General features: G+C 35.3%; 1 protein-coding gene across 1 annotated transcript; it reads right to left on the reverse strand.

Moving 5' to 3' along the window:
- Nucleotides 1–157: 157 nt before the first annotated feature.
- Nucleotides 158–27146, reverse strand: armh3 (armadillo like helical domain containing 3). Its single transcript, XM_066647398.1, has 26 exons — nt 27023–27146; nt 26006–26115; nt 24185–24241; nt 23847–23990; nt 18747–18854; nt 18003–18095; nt 15349–15423; nt 12225–12311; nt 12042–12098; nt 11915–11958; nt 11522–11582; nt 11387–11433; nt 11206–11281; nt 10999–11092; nt 10058–10159; nt 9894–9952; nt 9721–9786; nt 6903–6972; nt 6656–6716; nt 5426–5514; nt 5137–5219; nt 3993–4119; nt 3201–3276; nt 2962–3040; nt 2363–2479; nt 158–1509 (listed from the first exon to the last, which is right to left on the reverse strand). The coding sequence occupies exons 1-26, from the start codon at nt 27030–27032 to the stop codon at nt 1417–1419; spliced, it is 2085 nt and encodes a 694-aa protein (XP_066503495.1). The 5' UTR covers nt 27033–27146; the 3' UTR covers nt 158–1416.

Here is a 27146-nt window from a genome sequence, read left to right on the forward strand (position 1 = left end):
CAGAACACTATGACAAACCAAACACTGTTGCTATGTCCATAGTGATTGATATGCTTACTTTTAATATTAAAAGACCTAGAAACACTGCTGATGTTTGTTTGGGCTCAAGCTGAAATATTTTCAATATTAAAAAAAAAAGCCACTCTATTATACACACATTGCCCATTTATTAACTCCACTATCCATATAAGTGTACATTGTATAAATAATACAAATACAGACTAGTCAATCTGTTGCTCTGCAAACTTTGTCCTTTACAATTGTAAGAACCATCAGAAGACTACAATGGAATCGATTTTATTTGGGTGGTGGGTTATTCTCAGTGCTGCAGTGACACTGATTTCTTGCTGGTATAATACGTATAACAAATAAAGTTGACTTGACTTGACACTCAAATAAAACCCAACTAGTGGGGGTAGTGTGGGGTTCCTGACCATTGAATGTTAAGATGAAGAGGGGCTAATAATGTATGCAGGGAAATAAACTGACTACTGTCTGTAATTGTTTCACATTTATGATAAATGAAACTGATGAAAAATTATTCAAAGTCTATTGTAAAGTGTGAAACATCAATGGGCCAAGCAGTGGTGGCACAATTCAGGTCCAATGAGTAAAGATACTTACCAAATTTTGTTTCAACTATCCTGATATATCTAAGGCCGGTTTGAGCATGTTAGAGAAACCACTCTGCTGGAATGAAACCTTCAGGATGTTTTTTCTTTTGCAAAAAAATCAGTAGCAATGTATTCTGTCTTTCAGACAGTGTCTTTTTAACAGACATTGATGCACAATATTTACACAGACTGGCTGTGAAATCAGGCAATGTGGATGCTGGGCTGGCCTGATAGACTCCCATTATAAATATGAGAAACCTTCCATGAGGATGTGCAGTAAACAACTAAATTGCAAAAAAAAAAAATTTTTAAAACTGGATCATAAGGGGTCTTCTGTTTCTAATTAACTATGAATTATGTTAAAAAAGAAAATGCCCTGGAAATGTGTGCTGTAGGCATTCGTTTATATATAAATAAAATACAATAAAAGTAAGTTGAAATATCAGTATTTGTACTGTTTTCTATTTAATACATTTTCAACAAAAATTACTAATGAACTAATCACTGCTTTCTTTTTTTATAACTTAGTTTTCCTACTGTCCCAAATTTTCTGGAAAAGAGTTTGTAGAATATAAAGTGAATAAAAGAGATTAGTTCAGGCAATAAATGCTAACAAGAACAAAAGACAAGATAGAATTAATAGGACCAAAATATCTACACACATTACCTAGATTGGGGAGCAAATTTGGAGACAAACATACATACATCGATTGTGAACATCAGGAACAAACAATGAAATTAGGATAATATTACAAAAGTCAGCACAAACGTATTAGATTATCTTCTCGTGGTTTGATTATTCTCAGGATATAGAAGAAAACTCCTTCAATAGCACATCTTGACTCAGAGTATTCAGAGATACATTCTTCCTCACATTTAGACTGATTGAACGCACCTGCAAAGAGAGAAAAATATAATGAAATGAGGAAAATAAAGAGGATATATTAACACTGACAGATCTGATTTGTCAACCTAGTTATGTGCTTGAAACTGCAGATAAAATTCTCATTAATATGATTTGTAGTGAACAAAGTAAATAATGTATAGTATCAGAGTAAAATGTGCTGAGTTAAATCAGAGTCATTAATTGTTACAATTAGGGGTCCAGATTGCATGATCTCTACCCTGCAGCTCCCATGCATCAAGCATCAAATATAGCATCAAAAGTAATTCTTGGACTTTGTATAGGACTTAGCACGGCATTTCATGTGTGGTTACTAAGTCTGGTGTGAAGTTAGGCAATAATATACAAGAGTGAGGCAGTGTTATAAGATGAGATACTGTACTACAGTCATAGACACAAGGCTGCAGACTAGAGAAATTATTACATTAAATTCTTACAGTGACATGACTAAAACAATATTTAAGAGCCTTCCAATCAGTATTTAAAACATTTTAAAGACCCAGAGGCACTCTGAATAAGGGAACATAAGGAAATATAAACACATCTATTATTTATTTCTGTGTTTTGTGTTTATTGTATAATATTCAGTTAGCAAAGAAATACATCATTATGATGAGGAAACTCATAACCACAACAAAATAATGAAAGAAATGTTGCTTTAAATTATTTTGATTTGTTATACTTTAAAGTATGCCTCAGACCTTTATCTCGTCCTATTAGTATCTTTATTTCCTACCACTAATATAACTCTGAATTTAGTATAATAGAAGGCACCTTTACATTCCACAGGATTAAAGCATTAACAACATTAATAAATTCTTACTGCTTTGTCTGCTGCCCTTACCAGCTCTTTGAAGAAGCCTGTCTCTTTGGGCTGCTCTGAATAGCGCTCAAACTGGTCCAACCCATCTTGTAGCTTCAAGGTTAATGTGTCGTAGTTGGAGCGCACCACTTCCAGAACCTTCGGACAAAATGTAAGATAGATTGTTATTAATATTTATCAGAGAGCATCAAAAAGTTAAGCACACTGACTACAGGTTTTGTTGAAGCATTACTAACTGGCTTATGATTAGTTCAGTGCATGGTATAAAATCACTGGAAGACACAAAGGCCTTTCTAAGTGGGTTAACAAATGGAAAATGCCTAAAACAAACATGAAAATAAAATGCCGGGATCCAAATCATTTCATTCATTCTGATGATAAAGAGCCGTGTAGTATATTACCAAATTACCAGCAATACTTTTAAATGCATCTTGTAAGAATTTAAAAAAAGTTGAGCATGATTGTATATTCCTTTCAGTACAATATGTAGTTGAATAAACGTACAATAATTAAATTTCAAATATACTTGAGGTAAATAACAATTATTTCAAAATAATGCTTAAGTATGGAAAAAAAAAAACAATTATCAAATTATTTTCAGTTCTTCAAAAATCATTTACCTGATCTTCTGAAAGTTGGGAAATGTGATTAACAGCAGCATAGGACTCAATCTTGGGGTTGAAATGGTTAACAATGGCTCTGCAAATACAAAACACATCAATTTAAAAAAAAAAAAAAACTGGTAATGCACAATTTTTAATACACAATAATAAAAATATATTAATGTTAGATATACATAAAGTAGAAAGCTATAGTATATTATAAACAATCAGAACAGGCAACGAGAATGAAAGCCTACCTGACATTAACCAGCGCGTGAGTGACTTTACTAGCAGGCTCCTTCCATTGGCCTACATTGGTGGAAACTCTGAGAGCTGGAAAATAACAGCATATATATAACTAAACACACACAAATATATATATACAAAATAATGCCCCCTTTCATCTTGTACTTCAAAATTTAAGGGCTTCCACAGGACCACCACAGAGCAAGTTTTATTTGGCTGTTGGATTATTCATAGGGTTGCAGTGACACTGATGTGGTGGTATTTTGTTAGTGCACTGCTGTGTCTTATCCACTTGTAACATACTTTAAGGGGGTCCTGACCATTGAAGAACAGGACGAAAGAGGGTCAAAACAGTAAGCAGGGCAATGGTTGTATTACAGTCTGTAATTGTAGGAAGTGCTCCTTTGGTCAAATGAGCTGAGAAAACGGACAGTGATTGTAGAAACAAGGTGGTGGTCATAATGTTATGGCTGATCAGTGTACAGGGTGAATCAAAAATCACAGGACACACTTTTATCTGAATACCCCAGCAAGTAATGGGTGAGGGGGCCCATCTTTTAGGCTATGTCCACCCGCCATCTTGAAAGCTGCCATACTGGATCAAGATTTTCCAATGTGAAAATAGCCATGTAGCATATCAAAGAAAGAAATGGGTGACCTGTGACTTTTGACTCACCTTGTATATTACTTAACTAAATGTTTTTAATAAGTACACAATTAATCCCTAATATGAACAACAAATTAAAAAAAAGACATGGCCACTCCTGTGGAAAAACATTTAGAAATATGTTCAGGCAACTCACCCATGCAATAAAGGTTGTCGAAGACCTGGTGCATACGAACAATCTCATAATACAGCTCATCATAACTGCTAGGAGTAGGTAGGAATGTGTCTCCATATGTGATGAACATGTTAAAGAGGTTTACAACCTGATGATGAACAAAGACGAAAATTTAGGTTGTCCAAGTGTTACAACTGCACATTTCAAAGCTTAACATGACACAGACAAAGTTCTCGTTCCATTTTTTTCACAAATGTGTTTTTAAACAATTAGGAAATAAAAAGAAAAATAAGAAAAATAAATTTGTTTCTAGCTATACTAATCATTTTCATTCTGGGTGGTTTTCCTGTGATCAAGAAAGATTTAAAACATTTCTGCAAACAGTTCATTTTCTGTGTGTCTCGGCACAATGCAAAATAATTTTTTAGAAACTGGTGCTCAAATTTATTCCTTTTAATTTTTAAATTTAACTAGCATTTAATTTGCTGTCCTACCTATCTATTAGATCTTCAAAAGTTTCTTAAATGTTAATGTCCATCATACATGGACATGTTAATGTCAAACATACCATTTCACACTTATATTTAAATGATTAATATAGTGGTTATGTATTATATTTATTACATCGCCTCTTAAATTTTCTATTTAATTTAATGGATTGGCATAGAATATATAACATCTTATCCAGTGTATGATTATAATTCATTATTTCATAGTAACTTCAGATATGAAACTTTAAGAAGAATTTCATGAACATTCATTCTGTTATTCTAAAATTTTGACTAGTAGTGTTTACTCATCCATAGCTATCATTTAACACACTTGTAATCACACTGAAAACCAAAGTTTGAAATAAAACTAAATTAATCTAACAAAGATAAATATTTTGCTGCATATTTTCAGCTTTAACAAGTGGGAGTTGAAATCAACAATAGTATTAAATCCATTCCAGGGAAGTCATATAGTTTCAGGTATACTTGGCTTTAAAACACCAGATCCGTTTCATGGAGAGCGTGACACAATCTTTGAGCCTGAAAATCTTTCACATTCCCAAGTGTTGGAAGACTTAATTAAGCTCAACAAATAATGGCCCATTTTTTTCAAGTATACATGAGTACAATAGTACACTTACAAAAAATTATAAATGCTCTAAAAAATACTCTACCTGTAAAGCCAGATAGAAGATGTTGTGTTTTGCCAGCAAAGTCGTCTCGTTTGACAGCAGGAACTTCACCAAGTTAATGAGTGCTAGAAGGCAGACACAGTTGGGAGCAATCAATAAAGCTCTGCACATATTCCTAACCCTTTTTTTAAAATTCAAATAATATTTCAACAAATGTGGTTATCAGATCTTTATCAGTTTCAGTTTCAATTCTTCATGTGCATGGCTAAGATGGCTGAATGATATACTGTTAACTTATCTCTGCACAGGCTGACAAGTAATTTAATCATACCTGACCACAGTTCTCTCCAAGTATAGTGAAGTCTAATTCTGCACTTCTTCTGATAGCAAATCAGCTTGTGGATTATCTGTACACATCTCCTAAAATCATACAGAAAACATTTGAGTTATTGTCAACATAAAACAATGTACAGAAATGTACTAAAAATGAATAATTAACAAACAATACATTAGACCAGGTCTATTCAAATATTAAGAACTACTTTAAGACTCCACTACTACCACACTTTGACCAATAAAAATCACTACACTCAGCTCAACTCCAGCAAAAGCACCACTCTCATGAAAAGCTCAACCTATCACAAGGAATATCAAATGATACTTTCCCACTGTATAGTACCTACCTACACTTCTCTACTTTATTTGTCTTTTTTGCTTTTCCATTAGGCAACTGTGGTACCTGGTACTGGGTGCTTTTAAAGTACCTGCTCACTCGTGGTTCCAAGCAAGCAAAGTAGGGACTAAACGGTGATGTATAAACATTGTAAAGCACTGACTGGACAGAAATATCTTGCCATTTGTAGAATCTTCGAATAACATTAATGATCACATTTGTTTTTATCCAACTCACAGCTGCAGGTTTTAAATTCATTTCGTAGTCATTTGTAGAGAGATAAACATTCCTTGGATGGGAGGATGATGTAAGAATCTCATTGGTGCAACAAGGAACAAAAAACCAACCAAAAAAAAAAACCCTACACTGATTTGTCTTAACTGATGCGCAGAGCTGTGTACACAACCAGTACATAATGAGTAAACAAAGCTTAACATTACAGATGTCGTTGTGTTTTGAACTGGAGTTTGCTGGAAAAACCATCTTTTGTAGTGTGCTAAACCAGTGCCTTTTAGCTAGCCAGCTTCCAAACAGTGTAGAGCCTTATTCCAAATATTTATTATCTTTAGCACAAGGCACTGAAATTTGCCCTCTCAAAAACATGTTTTTAATCGCCAACATTTTCAGGCTGTGATGAGCTGGACTTCACAGTGCAAAAACCCTTCACTCGACTTTGTGCTTACAGATATGAAGTCCACCAGTCTCCAACAAACATGTCCTCCCTTTGCAGGAGTAAGAGGTCAGATGTGTGCTCAGAGCAGTAATTCCCAGAAAAATTGCCCTCATCTATGCCTATTTTTGTTATAAGCGAAGCACTACAAGGACTGCTGTTCTACTTCATTGCATTTGCATAGACAATATAGAAATCTCATCAAGATGAAGTCTCACATGTAGAGATCCATAGGAAATTCCTTCATCATGTGAGTGACTATGAACTCAACCATCAAATCTATGAAGAGGAAAAAAGAAAGAAATAGATTATTAAAATCTTACCGTTATACATGCTGGAAACAAATTTTTACATATATTTTAAGCAGCTTTAAATACATAAAATTAAAACATATAACATATAGTACTACTAAATGTTATGTAATTATAACTTTGTACACTTTTTTCAATATTTAAAGAACCTCACCCATGACAGCACACACCAAAGGCCGAGAAGGTATGTTCTTGTCTGCAGCTTTCTTTCTGTGTCTCATTGGCTGGTACAGATACACAGAGGAAAAATAACAAATCAGAGTTGCATATAGTTTGCTCACAAACTAGCCCATAAACTTCTAATTTGAGCATGTTTACATAATACGTTAAAAAAAATAAATAAAAGCTTTCATGAAGAAATAAATTATCTAGTTTTGAGCAAAATTCTATGAATTTATTGTGTCTATTTCAAATTTTTTCAACATCAGTCAAAAAGTAGGAAATGTTTAACAGAAAAATACAGAGAAGCCTGTTGGCCCTATGTTGAGTTCTTTCACTGGTAATGCCTCAGCCATTTCTGGCCGGGCAACACATATAGTAGAAGTTTTCTCCTATTGATTAGGGGGAAAAAAGATTAAATAAATAAATAAATAATAATTATAAATTATGCTAGCCTTCACTCTCCCAGCTTGGTAGGATAATGAAACTGGAGGACACCTAGTCAATGTGTAAAACAGCAATTACAAAACTTTAGGGAGATTTTTATTTATTTATTTATTTTTATGGAAGTGGAGGTGATTGGTACTAACATGCACATGAACAACAAACACATGTGCAGTGTTAAAGAAAGGACAGAATCTTCTGTGTTTTCTTAAAAACTAAGGTTTTTCGGATTGTGTGCTAAACTCCTTCCAGTCAGTTGTTGGTAGCACTATATTCTGTGCTGTTGTGTGCTGGGGCAACAACATCAGCAATGAAGAAACTGTCTCTGTTGTAGGAGGCAAACTGGGCACTCAGGAGTTTGTGGCAGAAAAACATACTAAGCTGCTGGTCATTATGGACAAGGCATTACCCTCCCTGCACACCACAGTGAAAAAAAAAAACATAAGGTCCTGGGAATTGAACCAGCAACACTCTGGTCTCAAGCTCACCACTCTAAACTTAAGGCCATGGTTGCAGTAAAAATGCCCTGCCCCATGGTCATCAGCGCGTAGCAGCAAGGGAGCAAGGGATCTTCACAGCAAGGGAGCAAGGGATCTTGCAACTTATTGGATCATGTACCTATAACCCTACCTTGATTTTTGATCACTGCCACAACCTCTATGTCATTAAACGTCTCAGGGCACTGGTAAAATCATCCTCCATTGCACTTTATGGCATGCATGTCATTCACCAAAATTTTGAGGACTTTGAGGACATAAAAGTAGATGTTTATTTTTGGAAGCTTGGAAATCTTGTATCGTATGGGCATGTACATTATGGTAGCTATACTAGACATCTGTAAACATCTTTAAAGGGAACGTCTACAATTGTGGGCAAACGCAGCTCTGCATCTTTTAAGGTGGAAAGGTATGTTTGAGGGAGAATAACCACTGTTGTTTGTATGTGGCTGAAGTTTAACTTGTCTGTAAGTTTTTATTCATGGCTCGAATAGCCCTCTAACCAGTTTGGAGACATTTCTAACTTACCTGATCTGAAACAGTAAAAATAAGTCAATATTAACCAGCTATAGAGCAGGAATAGGACAATCCTCATTTCGGTTCAAGTTTTTTAATGTTCAGAGTTCACTCCGTTATGTAAAACAACACTAGATGCCTTTGCCATGAGCAGAGAGAGAAAGAGAGAAAAAATAACGAGCATACCGGACTGAGCCTGTTTGTTTTTGCCAGACCGCCTACATTTCCGGCCTAAAAGAGGCATTTTCCCTTACTGACAGACTGACTCCTAATGCTAAAACGCGCATGTGTGAGTATGAACTGTTATTTCAGCCATATTTCACATTCCAGTTCGTGAATTAAATTTGGAACATTTTGGAGGCTTTCCACCGACATAAACTGGTTCGTGAACCAGGAAAATTAGTTCCCAGCTGGAACCAAAGAACAGTAGTTTCTTCAACATTAAATAAGACAGGAACACGCTCCATGTGTGTGTGTTTCTGGGGCTGCGTTTGGCTTGTTTTCGAATGCGCATTGGCCAGAGCCTCAGTTCGGCATTGGTTAATTCACAATCTCAGCAGGATGTCTTGGAACTCTGCAACTTTTACACACATATTATATCTCACAGAGAGAGGAGGACTGCTAAATTTGTCTTATTTCATGTGAGTGCGTCTTTGCATGAAATATTGTAAAGGGGAGTGGTGACGAGACAATTTGTGGCATTAGTGTGTTTATAAAACTCCATGAAGCTGCGAACAGCCACATTAAAATTAACATGCTTTAACCTGTTACACTGAATAAATAAATTATTGTAATTCTTAAAATCAACGAAATGTTCTTAGTTCTTTGGTGGTAGGTCATCTAGTATTTATTTTAAAATAAAATGAACAAGAAAAACACTGATGCCAGTGATTATGAACAATACTTGTGCTCCTTTTTTCATTTCTGCATTCATTAGTCCTGCCCTCCATATTTTCTGTACAACACAATCACATATTGAAAACCACATGTAAACAAAGAGATTGATATGAAGCGGTCCAGAAAACTAGGCTTGCTTAGTTTCTCTTTGCTCTTGTTTCTATTCACTTACAGACACTGAGGCTTCGAAAACACATTAGATCAGTTTCAAACATGCAAACAGACTGGAGAACTAGCAATTGGTGAGGAAACATCTTCTGAATTTTATAAAAACATCACCTTTAAGGAAAATCACTACGTTTAGCAATTAAGAATGTTTTCTACAGTTTGTTTTGCAGGTTTTGCAGGTGCCAGCATTTGTGGAATGCATTCTACATAGTTAACAAATATTTTCTTAGTGTCTTATGTGATACATATATATATATATATATTGGACTATGTGACATGTCTTTAACTTACCATTCTGTGCAGGTTTACTCTAAAATTCATGTTGTCATCATGAAGAAAAGCATCAGCATACTGGTCCTGCTCAGAAAAACACAAATGTCACAGGCTTTATAAAATTTTATAGTGCAAAATAAATCTGTGAGTACCAAAAAAATCACTAATGACTAACAAATAACCTTTACTACCTCTGCTATACATGTAAGAATGATGAGGCACAATCGAGCACTGTTAAGTCTGTGTTCATCTGAAAAACATGGGTTTAAAAAGACTTTAAAACAGGACCCCTGGCAAATTTTCAACAATAGAAAAAAACAGTGTCAAGAAAACAAGATTCAGTATACTGAATTACCTTTGGTGTCTTGCATAACAATAGAGGAGTACTTGAGGAATGTGATCAGCAAATTACTTGTTTGTAGGTTGGGGTCTAATGGCAGCTCAGGATTGTGCATCACTAAGAGAAATGAAAAAGCATTATTACTGAACACAACACTACATACTTTAAAGACAGAGACTTCAGTTAACTGAAAATTTTTAAAACAGATACCATTTAAACTGCCCTGAAATTCAGTTAGAACTAAGATCACCCTTATTCAGTGGGAATAAACCAAAACAAAATTTTGCATCACTTACATTGTTGCTAAACATTTACAGTTACACCGTTGGTTCAAGCCCATGAACACAGCCAAATCATTTTACAAAAGATGTTTTAAATCAATGTTTCCTCTAGGACTTTCTTCAGCAGCTGCGATACAATAGAGTATCCAAAGGTCCCTTAATACAAAGTCCAGGTAATGTCAGAGTAAGCCCACAAAATTCAACCCCTTATCAAAAAAAATTCAACGTCATTTAGACAGTTAACACTTGCACTGAATTTTCACTGAATATCAAGATACTCTCAGTAAATATCACATGTTTGCAATAAAAAAAATTATTATTAGGATAATAATTTACATTTTGTTTTGTAAAATAGCAATCTGTCCAGTATATTTTTTTCCATTTATTAGTGCTGGAAGCAGATAAATATTAGCTAACGTTTCGGTTATTGTACTGAACTGGTCTCATCATTCTTTCTTGAACTCAGTATTCTCATCACCCTTCTAGACTCTTTGACAACACAAAAATGAGAGCAAAACGTTTTCAGACATTTCAAATTAATATTTATGCTTATAAATTGTGTTCATTTTAGTTATGCTTTCTTTGTAGGAATTTTTTGTTACAAATTGTGTATTTGTTTCTTTGACTTATTGAGAACCATTAAACTAACATTTCAATAACTGAATAACTACTTACTGTCCAAAGAAGGTGGGGTAGTACCCAGTGGTGTAGTAGGTGTAGTTGGGGTAGTAGATACAGGTGTGGCTGCCATGTCAATCTCTGGATGACTCTGTAATTTTATTTAGTTTTGTTTTAAGATGTTTGGGCGTTTAAAAATTAAACACTGACAAAATGCTCATAAAACATTTGATTGAATATTTTATCATAATGTGTAACACTTACTTGAGCCAGAACAGTAATGAAGTTTCTGTTGAGATGAACTGCTTCATAAAGAGCAAGGAGGATTGCCTCATTAGTCCTAAAAACAAATACATAGACAGTACAGTACTAGACTCATTTTTTTTCTTAAAGAAAATTACTGTATAAACTAAAAAAAGGTAAAAAATAGAATTTGGGAACTTACTGCACTGATAACTTCTCATCTGCATCAGCAATGAACATGCTGCCCACCTACAAATAAGAGAAATTTTATAATGCACCACATTCATAGATTTCTGTCTCCAAATTTATTTTTAAAGTTTAATAATTTAACTATTACCATGTTGGTTAGGGTGGAAAAAAACCCTCCGTGATTCTCCTCCTCTTTGTCTTTGTACTGCCTGAAGAAGTAAAGTAGAAATGTAATGACAAAATAATAATAATAACAATTAGTGGTTGTATCAACCTTTTTGATTCATCGGGACCCAAGGATCATGTAAAAAAAAAATTTGTCTCCTTTAAAATCCTTTAATAAAAGCGTTTTCTTTCGCTGTAGCGCCCCCTTGAGGCCAATCAGGCTGATATTTTGTGCCTGAGTAGCAGGAGCATTTACTATCTGTTGACCAAGTATCAAATCTATAGGCCTTACGGTTTGGGCTGTGCGATCCGTTTTAAGGCAGAATTTTTTGTGGAATAATAATAATAATAAAAATATTGTTTGAAGGGCATATACCTGTTATACTCTGTAAGAGCTTGATGAACAACCATACCCATACCCTAAAAATAAAATGGGACAGTGTTTAAGTTCTGCAATAAACAGATTCACAATTATTCCCAAGAAAATTCACACAAACACTTACATCTAAAGTTGCTTCGTCATCCACTATAGACAACTTCACAATGTAGGGGTTTACAGACTAGAATTTCAAAATATAAACAAATATTAAATCCAACTTGAATAATCTCACCTCTATTAAAGAAAAGACTATTCATTCAAGATTCAATTCAAATGAAAAATTTGATTTCTAGAAATTCACAATTACCTCATACTTCCGGTAGTTCACCAAGAGAGCCAAAAGGACCACAGCGTCATACCCATGCTGTGCTCTACTGGACACATCAGACAGAATCTAAAAGACAGAAGAGAATTTGTGCAAATATCAAGCAATCATTTATTCCACATGAACTCACATGAAGAATTCAACCCAACTTCCATGAACCAATATGGTATACAAGTACAATATTTATATATAACTGGAGCTAATGTGTCATGGTCTTAGTGTTAATATGTGTTGTTGTACTGTTACCCAAATACTAACTCCCATTTACATTTAGGTTACAATTAAATTGCAGTTTTATCAACTGCATTTATTTGTAAATTAAACCAGTCATACTTAAACAATCTGAGCCACAACCTTCTATATCTCAACTTTCTATAAAAGTAAACATACAAGAGCTTTATTGTACAATGCCTTCAAAATTATTACACCACTTTTTATACTGTGCATTTAATTTTGTCAGCAAAAGTAAACCTTTCAATCACCATTTAGTGTCTTTCCTTATATACAGTGGTGTGAAAAAGTGTCAGCCCCTTCATGGTTTCTTTTTTTTTGCATGTTTGTAACGTTTAAATGTTTCAGATCATCAAACAAATTTAAATATTAGTCAAAGACAACACTGAAATTTTTAAATTATTAAGGGAGAAAAAAATTCCAAACCTACATTGCCCTGTGTGAAAAAGTGTTTGCCCCTAAACCTAATAACTGCTTGGGCCACCCTTAGCAGCAACAACTTCAATCAAGCATTTGTGGTAACTTGCAACGAGTCTTTCACAGTGCTGTGGAAAGAATTTTGGCCCACTCATCTTTGCAGAATTGTTGTAATTCAGCACCACTGGAGGGTTTTCAAGCATAAACCACCTTTTTAAAGTCATGCCACTGCATCTCAAAAGGATTCAGGTCAGGACTTTGACTAGGCCACTCTAAAGTCTTCGCTTTTTTCTTCAGCCATTCAGAGTTGCACTTGCTGGTGTGGGTTTGATCATTGTCCTGCTGCAGAACCCAAGTTCGTTTCAGCTTGAAGTTACGAACAGATGGCCGGACGTTCTCGTTCAGGATTTTTTGGTAGACAGCAGAATTCATGGTTCCGTTTATAACAGCAAGCCTTCCAGGTTTTGAAGCAGTAAAACAGCCCCAGACCATCACACTACCACCACCATATTTTACTGTAGGCATGATATACATTCTCTAAAATGCAGTGTTACTTTTACGCCTAACGTAATGGAACATATGCCTTCCAAAACGTTCAATTTTTGTCTTGTCAGTCCACAGAGTATTTTCCCAAAAGTCTTGGATACCATCAAGATGTTTTCTGGCAAAATTGAGAGGAGCCTTAATGTACTTTTTGCTCCACCCAGTGGAGCAAAAAGTACATTGGTCAGAGGGATTTTAAGCCAGCCATTCTTCTTGCAGGATAGTCGCCAGGTCACTAAGTGATGCTGGTGGAGGAAAACGTTTCCTGACTCGCTCCTCCAAAACACCCAAAAGTGGCTGAATAATATTTAGATCTGGTGACTGTGCAGGCCATGGGAGATGTTCAACTTCACATTCATGTTCATCAAAACAGTCTTTCACCAGTCTTGCTGTGTGTATTGGTACATTGTCATCCTGATACACGGCACCGCCTTCAGGATGCAATGTTTGAACCATTGGAGTCACATGGTCCTCCAGAATGTTTCGCTAGCCCTTGGCAGTGATGCGCCCATCTAGCACAAGTATTGGGCCAAGGGAATGCCATGATGATGGCAGCCCAAACCATCACTGATCCACCCCCATGCTTCACTCTGGGCATGCAACAGTCTGGGTAGTACGCTTCTTTGGGGCTTCTCCACACCGTAACTCTCCTGGATGTGGGGAAAACAGTAAAGGTGGACTCATCAGAGAACAATACATGTTTCACATTGTCCACAGCCCAAGATTTGTGCTCCTTGCACCATTGAAACTGACGTTTGGCATTGGCATGAGTGACCAAAGTTTTGGCTATAGCAGCTGGCCGTGTATATTGACCCTGTGGAGCTCCCGATGGACAATTCTGGTGGAAACAGGAGAGTTGAGGTGCACATTTAATTCTGCTATGATTTAGGCAGCCGTGGTTTTATGTTTTTTGGATACAGTCCGGGTTAGCACCCGAACATCCCTTTCAGACAGCTTCCTCTTGCGTCCACATTTAATCCTGTTGGATGTGTTTCGTCCTTCTTGGTGGTATGCTGACATTACCCTGGATACCGTGGCTCTTGATACATCACAAAGACATACAAAGAACTGCAGGCCTCACTTGCCTCAGTTAAGGTCAGTGTTCATGACTCCACCATAAGAAAGAGACTTGGCAAAAATGGCCACCCAGGGAAGTCGGTACCGGCTCTGTGTGCAGGTGGCTCCTCCTCTTCTTGCTCTGGGTCCGACTCAGTGTGGTAAACGCTCAGTGTAAATATGGGATGGGTGGGGCATGACCAGCAACAGCTTATTTTACATAAACGTGACAGAGCCCTTAAACGGCTCATTCTGAAAGGAAGTGAAACTGGCAAGAATAGAGCTGGTGATATCTCTTTATGTAAAAGTGATTTTTTGCAAAGAACTTCATGAACATGTTTTGTATAGCTCATAGACCTAACATAATTTGTTTAAACAGAGGTATAATATGTCCCCTTTAAATCAACAACACACATAATTTGAAATAATTGCGTATTAACCAGTAAAACTAGGTATTGGATGATAACCTCAAATAATATGGAGTGCCACGAGGAGAGATTTGCAAAAAGTTAAACCCATTCACATACAGAATATCACACATACCAGAATCATGTTATTTAGTTTTATTCTAATGTTGGGTATTATTTGTGGTTTGTTGGTTTTTTACCAATGAACACTTACTCAGACAAATAGCTTTTTAAATCTCAATCTCTGGTGCCTACTGTACTGTACGAGATATATGTGTGTGGTGTGTGTGTGTGTATGTGTGTGTGTAAATTAACCATAAATCCATTTATAAAATAATAAAGGTATAAAACACCCAATGAATATATTTTATAGGCACTGCAAACAAAAAAGGTATTGGCTGAATGATCTGTGCTAAATATCCTCAATGATGTGCAAACACAAACACACCTACCTGTAAAATGGCCTCAAATATGCTGTTGATCATGACATATTCAAGTATCGTATTCTGACTGATGTTGTCTGTGACCTAAAAAACATAATACAACAAAAACTCCAAGTACAGGCAACAATCTCTGTATCTAACAGCAAGCATTATCACATCTAAAGCCATCATCGTAAACATAAACATTACTGAACTTAATTTTGATGCCTTATGCCTGCCAGAACAATGATATAAATGAGTAGAATCTTAGTCCTAAATAAGGCTAAGCCAAAAGGAAACACTTTTCATTTACTCAACTTTACTCAATCTAAATCTCTAAGAAAGTTGGTATTTTATATAAAATGCTCTTGTTCTCTTAAAATATTATTTTACTGACAAAAGAAAAAAAGATGCCTGAACAAATTAAATATATTTTGTGAATATAAATACATTTAAAATTTCATGCTGGCAGAACACACACCAAAAATGTACATAGAGGCATGTTCATTTCCGTGTTACATCAGTTTTTAACTGAAGTTTTAAATTGTTTGGGAATTAAGGATACTAACTGTTGCATATTTGCCAATTTTTACTTGATATAGACTTATCCCCTAAGTACTACGGATTGATAATATTGATGGTAGCGTATGTCTTCTCCCAAATCCCAGTATACACCCCTACATCAATACTACCTTCTCATATAAGCAAGTCACCCATGCTTTGGGCACCAAGGCACCCCCAAATAGTGACAGATGTTGGCCTTTGTGCCTATCATTGATAATAGTCTGGAAAATTCCAAGTTTTGTTCTTGGAAAAGAGGGCTCAAAATGTGTTTTCCAGAAAACAAGCTGAAACCTGGTTTCTTCTAAACAGAGCATACATTTCCACTGTTTTAGCAATGTTTATGTACAAAGTTGGTGTATGAGTATAATAGAGCTTCAGTTTGCATTTCTTGATGAATTGGTAGATCTGCCCATGTGGCTATATTTATCACAATAGCATGACCGTTTCTACTTCAGTGCCTTCTGAGGGTTCAAAAGTCCAGCTTATTCAAAAGCGGTGTCTCCCTTGCACTACATCAGTAGCGATTTCCCCAGATTTCGTGAATCTTTTAAAATTATTATACATGGAACACTGTGAAAGACCTAAATTATTTGCAATTATTTTTATTGAGAAATGTTCTTTTTCAACTGCTTGACTGTTTCTCTAAAGATGTTTTGCACAAAGTGGTGAGCCATAAAGCACCTTTGCTTTCAAAGAGTGAGAATTTGCTTTTTAATTCACATGCTTATTGTATATTCATTCATTCATTCATTCATTCATTATCTGTAACCGCTTATTCAGTTCAGGGTCCAGAGCCTGAAATTATGGGTCAAGAGCCTTCCTGGAATCATTGGGCGCAAGGCAGGAATACACCCTGAAGGGGGCACCAGTCCTTCACAGGGCAACACACGCTGCGCCAACATGCCACCCTGCTTATTATATATTTGTAACTTAAATATTCTATAAAAATGTTAACTTTTTTTCACAAATTTTCGCTACACATATTTTGGGAAATGTTTTTTGTCATTTCTTTTAGTTACATTAAAGGCATAATTCACAACTGTAATCAAAAGCACATTTTATGAAAGTTTTCTAGATGTCAAGTTTGTTTGCGTGCTGGAAACCAGTCAGATTTGTTTACAAAAAAGCCCCATTTTCTGTAGATGAGCTGGAAAATAAACTGGCTCAGTCCCGTACAGAGGTTTGGAGACATTTTGTGCCGTTAATGTGTTAATAAAACTCCACATAGCTGTGCACAGGCTCCTTAAACTTCATGTGCTTTAACATGTTACATTGAATAAATAAGTAATTGTAATTCTTAAAATCAACAAAATGTTCTTGTTTGTCTTTATTGTTTGGTGGTAGATCATCTAGTATTTATTTTTAAACAAAATGAACAAGAAAAATGTGAACAAGAAAGGTGTTATATATTATGAACAAAAATTTGTGTTGTGTTTTTCCATTTCTGCATTTATTAGTCCTGACTTCCATATTGTCTTTACAACACAATCACATAATAAAAACCGCATGTAAACAAAGATATTGATATGGATGTGTTGCGTCCAAAAATTCAAAACCATTGTTTATAATGGAGGCACACACTGGCACCTGCACCATGGGTTGATGCAGGCAGGTGCTGCAGTCACCCTGAAACGTTAACAAATTATACACGTAATTCCATACTGAGCTGAACAACTGTACGTCCTATTCAATTTGCTGCTCATACAAAATTGATGAGGTGTTCCTGCGCAGCTGCCCATCAGGACATTTTTACGTATGATAGAGTACCTGTATTCCCACCCTCCTTCATCCTTAACGAGATTCATGCTGGCATAATCTGTTAAAATATTTGAGGCTTATTGTTCAGCTGCCACAAAGTCATCTGCATATGCCAGACTGCCTCATCTGCATGGTTTAAAATATCTGAGATCCTCCATGTAAATATATGTTTCTGTACTAATGGCACACACAAGTATCTACTTAAAAATTTACTCAAAAATGAATAGTCAAGTTCACGATTAAACAATAACAAACGTTTTTAAACGTCTATGTGCCATTTAACAAAGAATCCCCAAATTATATATTTTTAAATATACATAAAAAATAAAGCAGGATAAATAGAAGTGTTGGGGCGTACTCACAGTCACTAGACAGAGCAACAATTTCAGGCACAGGCTTTTTAGACTCTCTGAGCCATCTCCACAGAGCAGACTGTCCAGGCTCTCCATTAGGTTCTACAAGGAACATACACAAAGGCATATTATATTATCCTTTAAAACAAATATATATATATATATATATATATATATATTTTTTTTTTTTTAATAACAATGAACCATGTATATCGTGTGTGTGCAGAAGGTGTACTTGAAAATCTGAAAGCTACACAATACAAATATACAAAAACAGTGAAACCATCTGTTCAGTCATTAGATTTGAAAGAGCTACTCAGACTATTTACCTGTCTATGCAGTAATCTTCTTGTTTTAGCTAGCATGCTTACAGGCTTTTTTTATAATTATTTTTGATAGAAATTGTGTGTAGGGGTTGATTGCATGATATGTTTTGTGTCAAATAATATCTTTTATAGTTTTGTATTTTTTCTCTTTTGTAGATATAATACAGTTTGTACTACAGAATTAAGAGATTGCTATCCTGACGTACAATATTCCTTAAAGTATTTGTAAAAAGACTAGGACAGAGAAGATTTCGCCATGTATATGTATGTACTTATGCATTTATAATCGTTACTCTTTAGTTACTATGGAAATACAAAACACAAAGTATTTAGTTCTCTTTCAAACATTTGCACATCGTGTAAGAACTGAGAAGACCTGAAAAAAGTTAATCACCATGCACCCCTATCACACTCATAATACACTTACCTTCATTCTAAGCTCAGCTTTGTCAAATCCGACCAGCATGTTGATAATATCAAAACCTGTAGCTGATTTGTTTTTTTGATACACTCCTCTAAACAAAGCACAGAGCGTCTTTAGGGGAAAAAAGGGAAAAGAGATGACAACATTAAAAGGTTTTCTACTTCTTTTTTTTTTAATATTCAGTAGCACTTGTCAGTATATAAAGCACCTAATGTAGTTTTGGTGGTTAAATCTGTTATTAATGAAACAGATAGTGGACTGACTATAGCAAATTTAGCATATTCCTTTTATTTCCTGAAAGCCTACATTGATTATTCTGTGTGTTTTTATTATTACTTAATTTGTTGTGAATTCTCTTAATTGTAGTTTAGAAAAACATCTTCAAACATCATGCAGTCATCACCTCTGGGTGATGTGCTATCTCTAGACATGCATTTAAAGAGTGGCCTTCTTCAAGACAGTGAGCCAGAAGATCAAATTAGCAGATTTAGACAAGTAGTTCTACGGCATGCATTAGTTTTAGACCTATGCCTAAGCAAGTAATATTTATTCATAAAGTACTATTTATACAACTTGCATTGACCTAAGTACTGTAAATAGAATCAGCAAACAACTATATAAAACACAAGGTTAAAAAACACAGGTAAATAATAGATAATTCACATAATAATGAGAAAATATGAATTAAAAAAAAGAATGAAACACAAGTTGGTAAGATGAGCAACAAGAAGTAGAACCCACAGGTAAGAAGAGATAAAACACCGGCACCTAAAAGACAGAATATTAACAAAGTCTCTCACTATTTTTGTGCATGCTTGTATTAGTAGGTTTTTTGACCTGCTTAAAAAAAGCAATATAAAAGGGGATTTTTAAATACTGGACGGTAGGCTGTTCCACAGTCTTGGGGCATAAACTGCTAACACACTGTTAGCCAACACACTGTCAGAAAAACTGTCACTCTGGTGGTACCCTTAAGAGTACATATTCAGTACCTAATTGTACCATATTTGTATTGTAGATTTAAAAATTGTGTTGATTTCATACGCCCCAATCCATCTCCAGGACTTATATTAAGTTGTTTTATTTAACATAGTTCTATAATGAAATGGGTAACAGTATTTTAAACTCATCTTCTTAATGGGTAATTACCTTTTAGCAAGCAGTTAATTAACTATTAATAAGGAATTAACCATTATAATTTAATAATTACATCAGTCGTAAGCACTTACAAATGTGTAAAATACAATGCATTCATTTAATGTATTTTTAAAATAGTTTAAATAGGTAATTAAGTAATATCCTAAATATTTATACATCGTAATATTTAGTTGCTAGCAAACCTCAAATGTCTTTATATGGCATGCTGAGCCTAAAATATAAACAGGTTAAAAACACGTAAAGTCAGACTGACCTAATACGGTAGTTATTGCTGTTAAATAAATTAATATACAATAAGTATGCATGGTAGGATTATATGTGGTTGTCCTGTTGATCAGAAATCCCTCTGAACCAGCAAGAAACTTACAATGACCAGGTTAGCATTCAACCGCATTACTGAATTTTTTTGCTATGAACTATAACATTGTTATAACATGCTTTGTCTTACCGGAATTCTGTGAAGCTGCTTTTTTGATAACATCAGTTTTAAAAAGCGCTATACAAATAAATTTGATTTGATTTTATTAAAATTAATGAGAACTTCCTAAAGGTAAGTCATTTTTACACAATGATAATAAAAGTGCTGTAATCACACACTATGCTTACTGATATCTATAATAATAGTAAATATGCTTTGCAGCTTACAAAAAAATGTAACTGTAGTAAAGTGGTTATTCTGAATATGTTTAGTTCCCAGTATTCTAAACATTGCCCAAATACATTTATAACATGTTTGTAAGCTCTCTTACAAATAATGTGTTATTCTTAAATAAGTGACTATTAACTGCTTTTTAATCATTATTTAATTATCATAATTAACCACTTGTTAATAGTTACTAACAGTTGAGCCAGAATTTAAAATAAAATGTTACCATGAAATCTTACAAATATTTCCCTCTCCTTTTGGAGAAGTGAAAGTAATGTACAATTAGGGAACAAAACTGAACTCTAAAGCCACTGTTGTACCTTACATTTACATTGTTTATTCATTCATTCATCCATTCATTATCTGTAACCGCTTATCCAGTTCAGGGTCGCGGTGGGTCCAGAGGATACCTGGAATCATTGGGCGCAAGGCGGGAATACACCTTGGAGGGGGCGCCAGTCCTTCACAGGGCAACACAGACACACACACATTCACTCACACACACCTACGGACACCTTTTTTGAGATGCCAACCCACCTAACAACGTGTGTTTTTGGACTTTGGGAGGAAACCGGAGCACCCGGAGGAAACCCACGCGGAAACGGGGAGAACACACAATCCTCACAGACAGTCACCCGGAGCGGGAATCGAACCCACAACCTCCAGGCCCCTGGAGCTGTTTTACACTGTTTATACCTTTCGGAAAAATAAGCTACCTCTACGGTAGCTTTTTTTTCTGAGAATGAACAGCAATGACTCTGTTTTCTTTGTGCAGGTCAGTAATCTGGCTGTATCGTTCTGGACTAACTGCAAATGTTGCAAACATTGCAACACTAACTGACTAATACAAATGTATAAGTAATTACTGTAGTCTATTCTAGAAAGTGAGTGTTATTTATTGCTTAAAGTCCTGAAATAGATATTGCCATTGTCATTATGTCTTATTGGAAGGTACAGCTGTATATTATCAACAAAACAATAGAATACTTATAATAATACTTACAATAGTGATACTTATAAATTTGGTCTATTGGTAACATGTAAAACAGAAAGAAGATTGGCCCTGTGGGATACCACAAGTCAGGTCAGCAGAGGAAGAAATGTAGTTGCCAAAAATACCTGAAAATCTTCTGTGTTTCAAATAAGACAATACCCAGCTGTAGGGGCATGTCATCAATCAGAGTAGTACACTGTCAGAAAAACTGTCACTGTGGTGGTACCCTCAAGTGTACATACTGTGTAACTTTATTTAGGGAACATAATTGATCCTTATTGTATTATAATTGTAGATTTTACAATTTTGGTGATTTCAAACACCCCATTTCATCTCTAGGACTTACATTGTTTATTTTACACAATATCTATATTTTGCATATAGAAAAATTTGGGGGGGAGGGGAAAGGACAGAAAAAAGTTACAGAGAAATTGATAGAGAATTGTGTATTACAAAGAAGAGAAATAAATTGAGTGTGGGAGAAAACCAGAGCACCCGGAGGAAACCCATGCAGACACGGGGAGAACACACCAAACTCCGGAGCTGGACTTGAACCCACAACCTCCAGGTCACTGAAGCTACCTGCTGAGCCACCGTGCCGCCCAAGTTTTGAACATGCAAAAGTTAAATGGTATGTGTTTTTCCATCTACGATTTGCTCTATTTATACCTTGTCCAATTCCCTGAGTGACTGCATTTAACTGGGGCTAAATTTCAGGACTGAAGCATTTAAAACTCATGGGAGCAACAGAATTAAGAACCATCACAAATATGGATGAAATTCTGGATGAGCCAGAAAAACTCTGGGCAACATTAAGGTGTCTGAAAAAGCTCTGAAAAAAAATCACAAGCTGTGGAGTAACTGCTATAACTAGACATGCAACCTAATACAGGAACGAGGTAAAGCCCAGTTAGTAGTGTAGTAGTGTGCTTTTGTCAGCTAAATAAAGCTTCAAGAGAACAAATCACAGATTGGTTTTAAGGCAAAATATCCCAACTATTCTGGACATGAGGTTTTATATTATCAAAAAAAATAACATGACTTCAAACACAAACACACACACAAAATATATAAATAATTAGATTCTGATTTTTGTATACTATTAATTTCATGCCTTAAAATGGAAATATTTTGCACATAACTTTTTCAACAAGTCAAAATCTGTTAGCTATGCAGTTATACTGCTGAGACAGCACCCACTATGAGATTTCTCAGGCAAGAGCAAAGAGACTGCATTCTTTCTCTTATAGCAATTTTCCAGTGCATGGTACCTACACTACTTTACTCAAACCTACTTTGCCTGCTGCATTAGGCAAATTTGGTAACTGGCACCAGGTACTTTTTAAATACCTGCTCGCTTTTTGTCCCAAGTCTGGGAGTTTAAAAGTTTGAAAGAGGGAATTAGAGTAACATTTTAGTGATGTGTATGCTGATGAGGATCAGGCAAAAGAGCTGGAGCTACCATGAGACATTCCACCAGTGAGTGAAAAAGAGTGGCAAATGGACATTATCCCACCAAAATGGAGTGAGGTTCAAGATGTGTTGTGCCATGCAAAGGCAGGTTTTGCTCCAGGGCACAATGGTGTGCCATATCGGTTGTATAAATATGCAGCTGATCTCAGAACGTTTTTGTGGAGGATGATGGACTGGCAAAGAGCAAAATTCCAAATGTAGGAAAGACTAAGCAGGACAATGTACTCTTTCCCAAGTTTTGTCTGGTTTGTTATGGTCCATGTTTTCTTCCAGTTTAAAAATGTATTAATGTATCAAGCTTGATTTCAAACTATAGAAACACTGCCCCTGCTCCAGCCAAAAAAAAGTATATAAAAAGTATTTTGGATTGAAACCAAGATAACTGTACTGTGAATTACACTAAAATTTACTGATAGATCTCTCACTGACTTACATTCATTACAGGGCACTGTCATCAGTTCATCACACACAATTTTAATTTTAGTTTAAATAAATTAATATTGACAAAGCCAAAAGGTTTATGCTTGATGGTGATGTCATGTTTCGTTTTTATTCTTGGCAGTTTCCTGTGGCTTTTTTTATTTATTGTTCATATTGTGATATACATTTTGGCTATGTCCCATCCCTAGGTAGATTGCAACATTCAAAAGGTACTGTTTTGTACACTCAATCTTGAAGACTAGCATTAAACATAGAGGGAGGGGTGTACCGCCTGTTGTTAGATGACCAAGTTAAACATGAATTCAAAGCCCTCCCTCAAAGATGTGTCTACACTGGAAAAGTCATAAGTGCAATTTCAATAGAATTTTATCATATTAAAGCATAGCTCTACCTGCAAAGCATTGACAACTTTGATTTGGTGTTCATCTTCCAGAGCCAGCACACAATGGTGGAACAGACTGTTGATGTTTTCTTTGACCATCACTTCATCTCCATCCAGAGACTCCAGCTTTCCTTCCAGATATTCCAAATTTACCTAGTGAAAATGCAAAATAAATCAGAAATGTTAAGACAATGCACAATGCTCCATAAAGAAATACAATAAGAATTAAACATAACAATAACTGATATCCAAGTTTGCTTTTTGAAATGATTAACAAAAAACCCTTTACCTTTTACATGACTATAACTACAAATCCACAAATTGGATTTTGTTTAGATGCAACCTACCTTCATCAAAAAGAGCTCATCCCAGAAACGAGGGTTAGATTTGGCAGGATCATCTTTCTGAAATTAAAAGTTTAAATTTTAAAATTAAAATCTATCTTGAAATGTTATACAAGTTAAGAACTACATGTGCAACACAATAAATCGCAAATATCATCAAAAAGTTTATTTATTTCTGTAATTAAATTCAAAAAGTGAAACTCTCATATTATATAGATTTATTACAAACAGAATAATCTATTTCAAGCGTTTATTTATTTTAATGTTGATGACTATGGCTTACAGCCAATGAAAACCCAAAAGTCATTATCTCAGAAAATTTGAATATTATGTAAACCAATAAAAATAATATTTTAATACTGAAATTTCGGACTACTTAAAAGTATGTACAGTACATGCACTCAATACTTGGTCGGGGCTCCTTTTGCATGAATTACTACTACAGCCTGTGGCACTGCTGAAGTGTTATGGAAGCCTTCAGCTCATCTGCATTGTTGGGTCTGGTGTCTCTCATCTTCCTCTTGACAGCACCCCATAGATTCTCTATGGGGTTTAGATCGGGCGAGTTTGCTGGCCAATCAAGCACAGTAAAACTGGTTATTAAACCATGTAGTGGTACTTTTGGCAGTGTAGACAGGTGCCAAGTCCTGCTGGAAAATGATATCTGCATCTCCATAAAGCTTGTCAGCAGAGAGAAGCATGAAGTGCCCTAAGATTTCCTGGTAGATGGCTATGCTTACTTTGGACTTGATATAACACAGTGTACCATCACCAGCAGATGACATAGCTCCCCAAACCATCACTGATTGTGGAAACTTCACACTAGACTCAAGAAGCTTGGATTGTGTTCCTCTCCATTCTTCCCTCAGACTCGGGGACCTTGATTTCCAAATGAAATGCAAAATTTACTTTTGTCTGAAAACAAGACTATTGACCACTGAGCAACAGTCCAGTCTATTTTCCACTTGACCCAGGTAAGACGCTCCTGGCATGTCTCTGGGTCATGAGTGGCTTGACACAAAGAATGCAACAGTTGTAGCCCATGTCTTCAATAAGTCTGTGTGTGGTGGCTCTTGATACACTGACTCCAGCAGCAGTCCACTCCTTGTGAATCTCCTCCAAATTTCTGAATGGCCTTTTCTTGACAATCCTTTCAAGGCTGTGGTTATTCCTGTTGCTTGTGCACCTTTTTCTATCACACTTCTTCCTTCTATTCAACTTTCCATTAATATGCTTGGATACAGCAGGAGGGTGTCAATGACTGCCTTCTGGACATCTGTCAAGTCAGCAGTCTTCCCTATGATTGTGTAGCCTACTGAACCAGACTAAGGGACCATTTTAAAAGGCTTGAGATGATAACTTTTGGGTCGTCATTGACTGCAAGCCATAATCATCAACATTAAAAAAATAAATGCTTGAAATAGATTACTCTGTTTGTAATGCATCTAATATTAGTATCACTTTTTGAAATGAATTACTGAAATAAATTAACTTTTTGATGATATTCTAATTTATCGAGATGCACCTGTATATAAAAAAATTGAATATAGATATCCAAAAATTGCTTCATGAGTAGTCCTTATTTATTTTTAATTAATTAATTAATTAAATTAAAATGAGGGGGGGGCACACCCATGTAAAACAGTTCTGAAAATTGATTCTGATCTTTCATTTGATGAACATGAGTAATAATATTAAAAAGCTTTTCTTCACTTTTGAAATATATACAAGTTAAAATATGCATATCAGTCAAGATGCTGAAATATCAGTTAATGCCTTTATTACTTATAGCATTGGATGCTCAAACACAAACTGAGCTCTCACCGTAAATATCTCATCATACATTAGTACCACTTTCTCTTTAAGAGTTTTCTTAGATGATGATGTCCTTCTTAGAAGACCTGCCTTCCTCTCTTGAGACATGGCTTCACGATCTGAAAACAATGCAGTATTAAATGCATTCCTTGCAACAGTGTAATGCAAAACAATATCATCTGGGACTTTGTTAGAGATACACTTGCTAGATCAAAGGTGATATATCTAAAATTCTGCTACTATATACTTTTTTATATCTCATTTAGGCATGAATATAAAACAAGATATGTATCTGAACCATGACCAACAACTTTAGAAAAACGGGTGGTATTGCTGTATAAACAAAGTAAAAGACAGTTGTAAAGAAAGGCCAAATGTTATAGTATAAGCCTGTGTTATATTGTATGCATCCATTTAAACATTTAAAACAAAAAAATTTGTTCTTCATAAGAAACAAAAAATTCTAAAGATCCTATATAGAATGTCCTTTATTTAAGTGTTCTACAAAATATTCCAAAAATTGCAGTTTTGAAGATGTTTGCAAACATTGGTTACAGATCCAAAATTTTGCCCAAATACCACGAACTCACAAAATATAAGAAAATAAAATGAATATGTAGGACAATCACGCAAGTAAGAAAATAGTTATAAAGGCAGCAGGCTAACTAGACTGACACACCTTTTACAATTTATTAACGATAAATGCTTACTCAGCTGTACTGGCTTAGCCATGACTTTAACACCCGACTTTTCAAAACAATATTATAGTACTCGTCTTGAAATACTTTCGTAACGATATTTTACGAGTTCAATCCGGTAATATTTGAATAGATCCTGGCAAATTTGTTAGCTATGGCTGGCTAATAAAAGACAACACCAAAAGTCTATGACTGAACGTGGAGAGAAGCCTCTTCGTACATTAGTTGTCTAATAACGGCATTATTCCTTAATGTCATTTACAATGGTGTATATGTTTACCCATGTATTTTCATCAAGTAATTCTGAAACCGCACTTTTTTGTTTTACCTGATTTCATGAAGTTTAATATTTACTCGCGGCTCTCTCTCTCTCTCTCTCTCTCTCTCTCTCTCTCTCTCTCTCTCTCTCTCTCACACACACACACACGAGAGCCTCTTTTTCTTTAGCGTTT

This window comes from Hoplias malabaricus, chromosome 16 (assembly GCF_029633855.1).
Source record: "Hoplias malabaricus isolate fHopMal1 chromosome 16, fHopMal1.hap1, whole genome shotgun sequence".
Classification (NCBI taxonomy): Eukaryota; Metazoa; Chordata; class Actinopteri; order Characiformes; family Erythrinidae; genus Hoplias; species Hoplias malabaricus.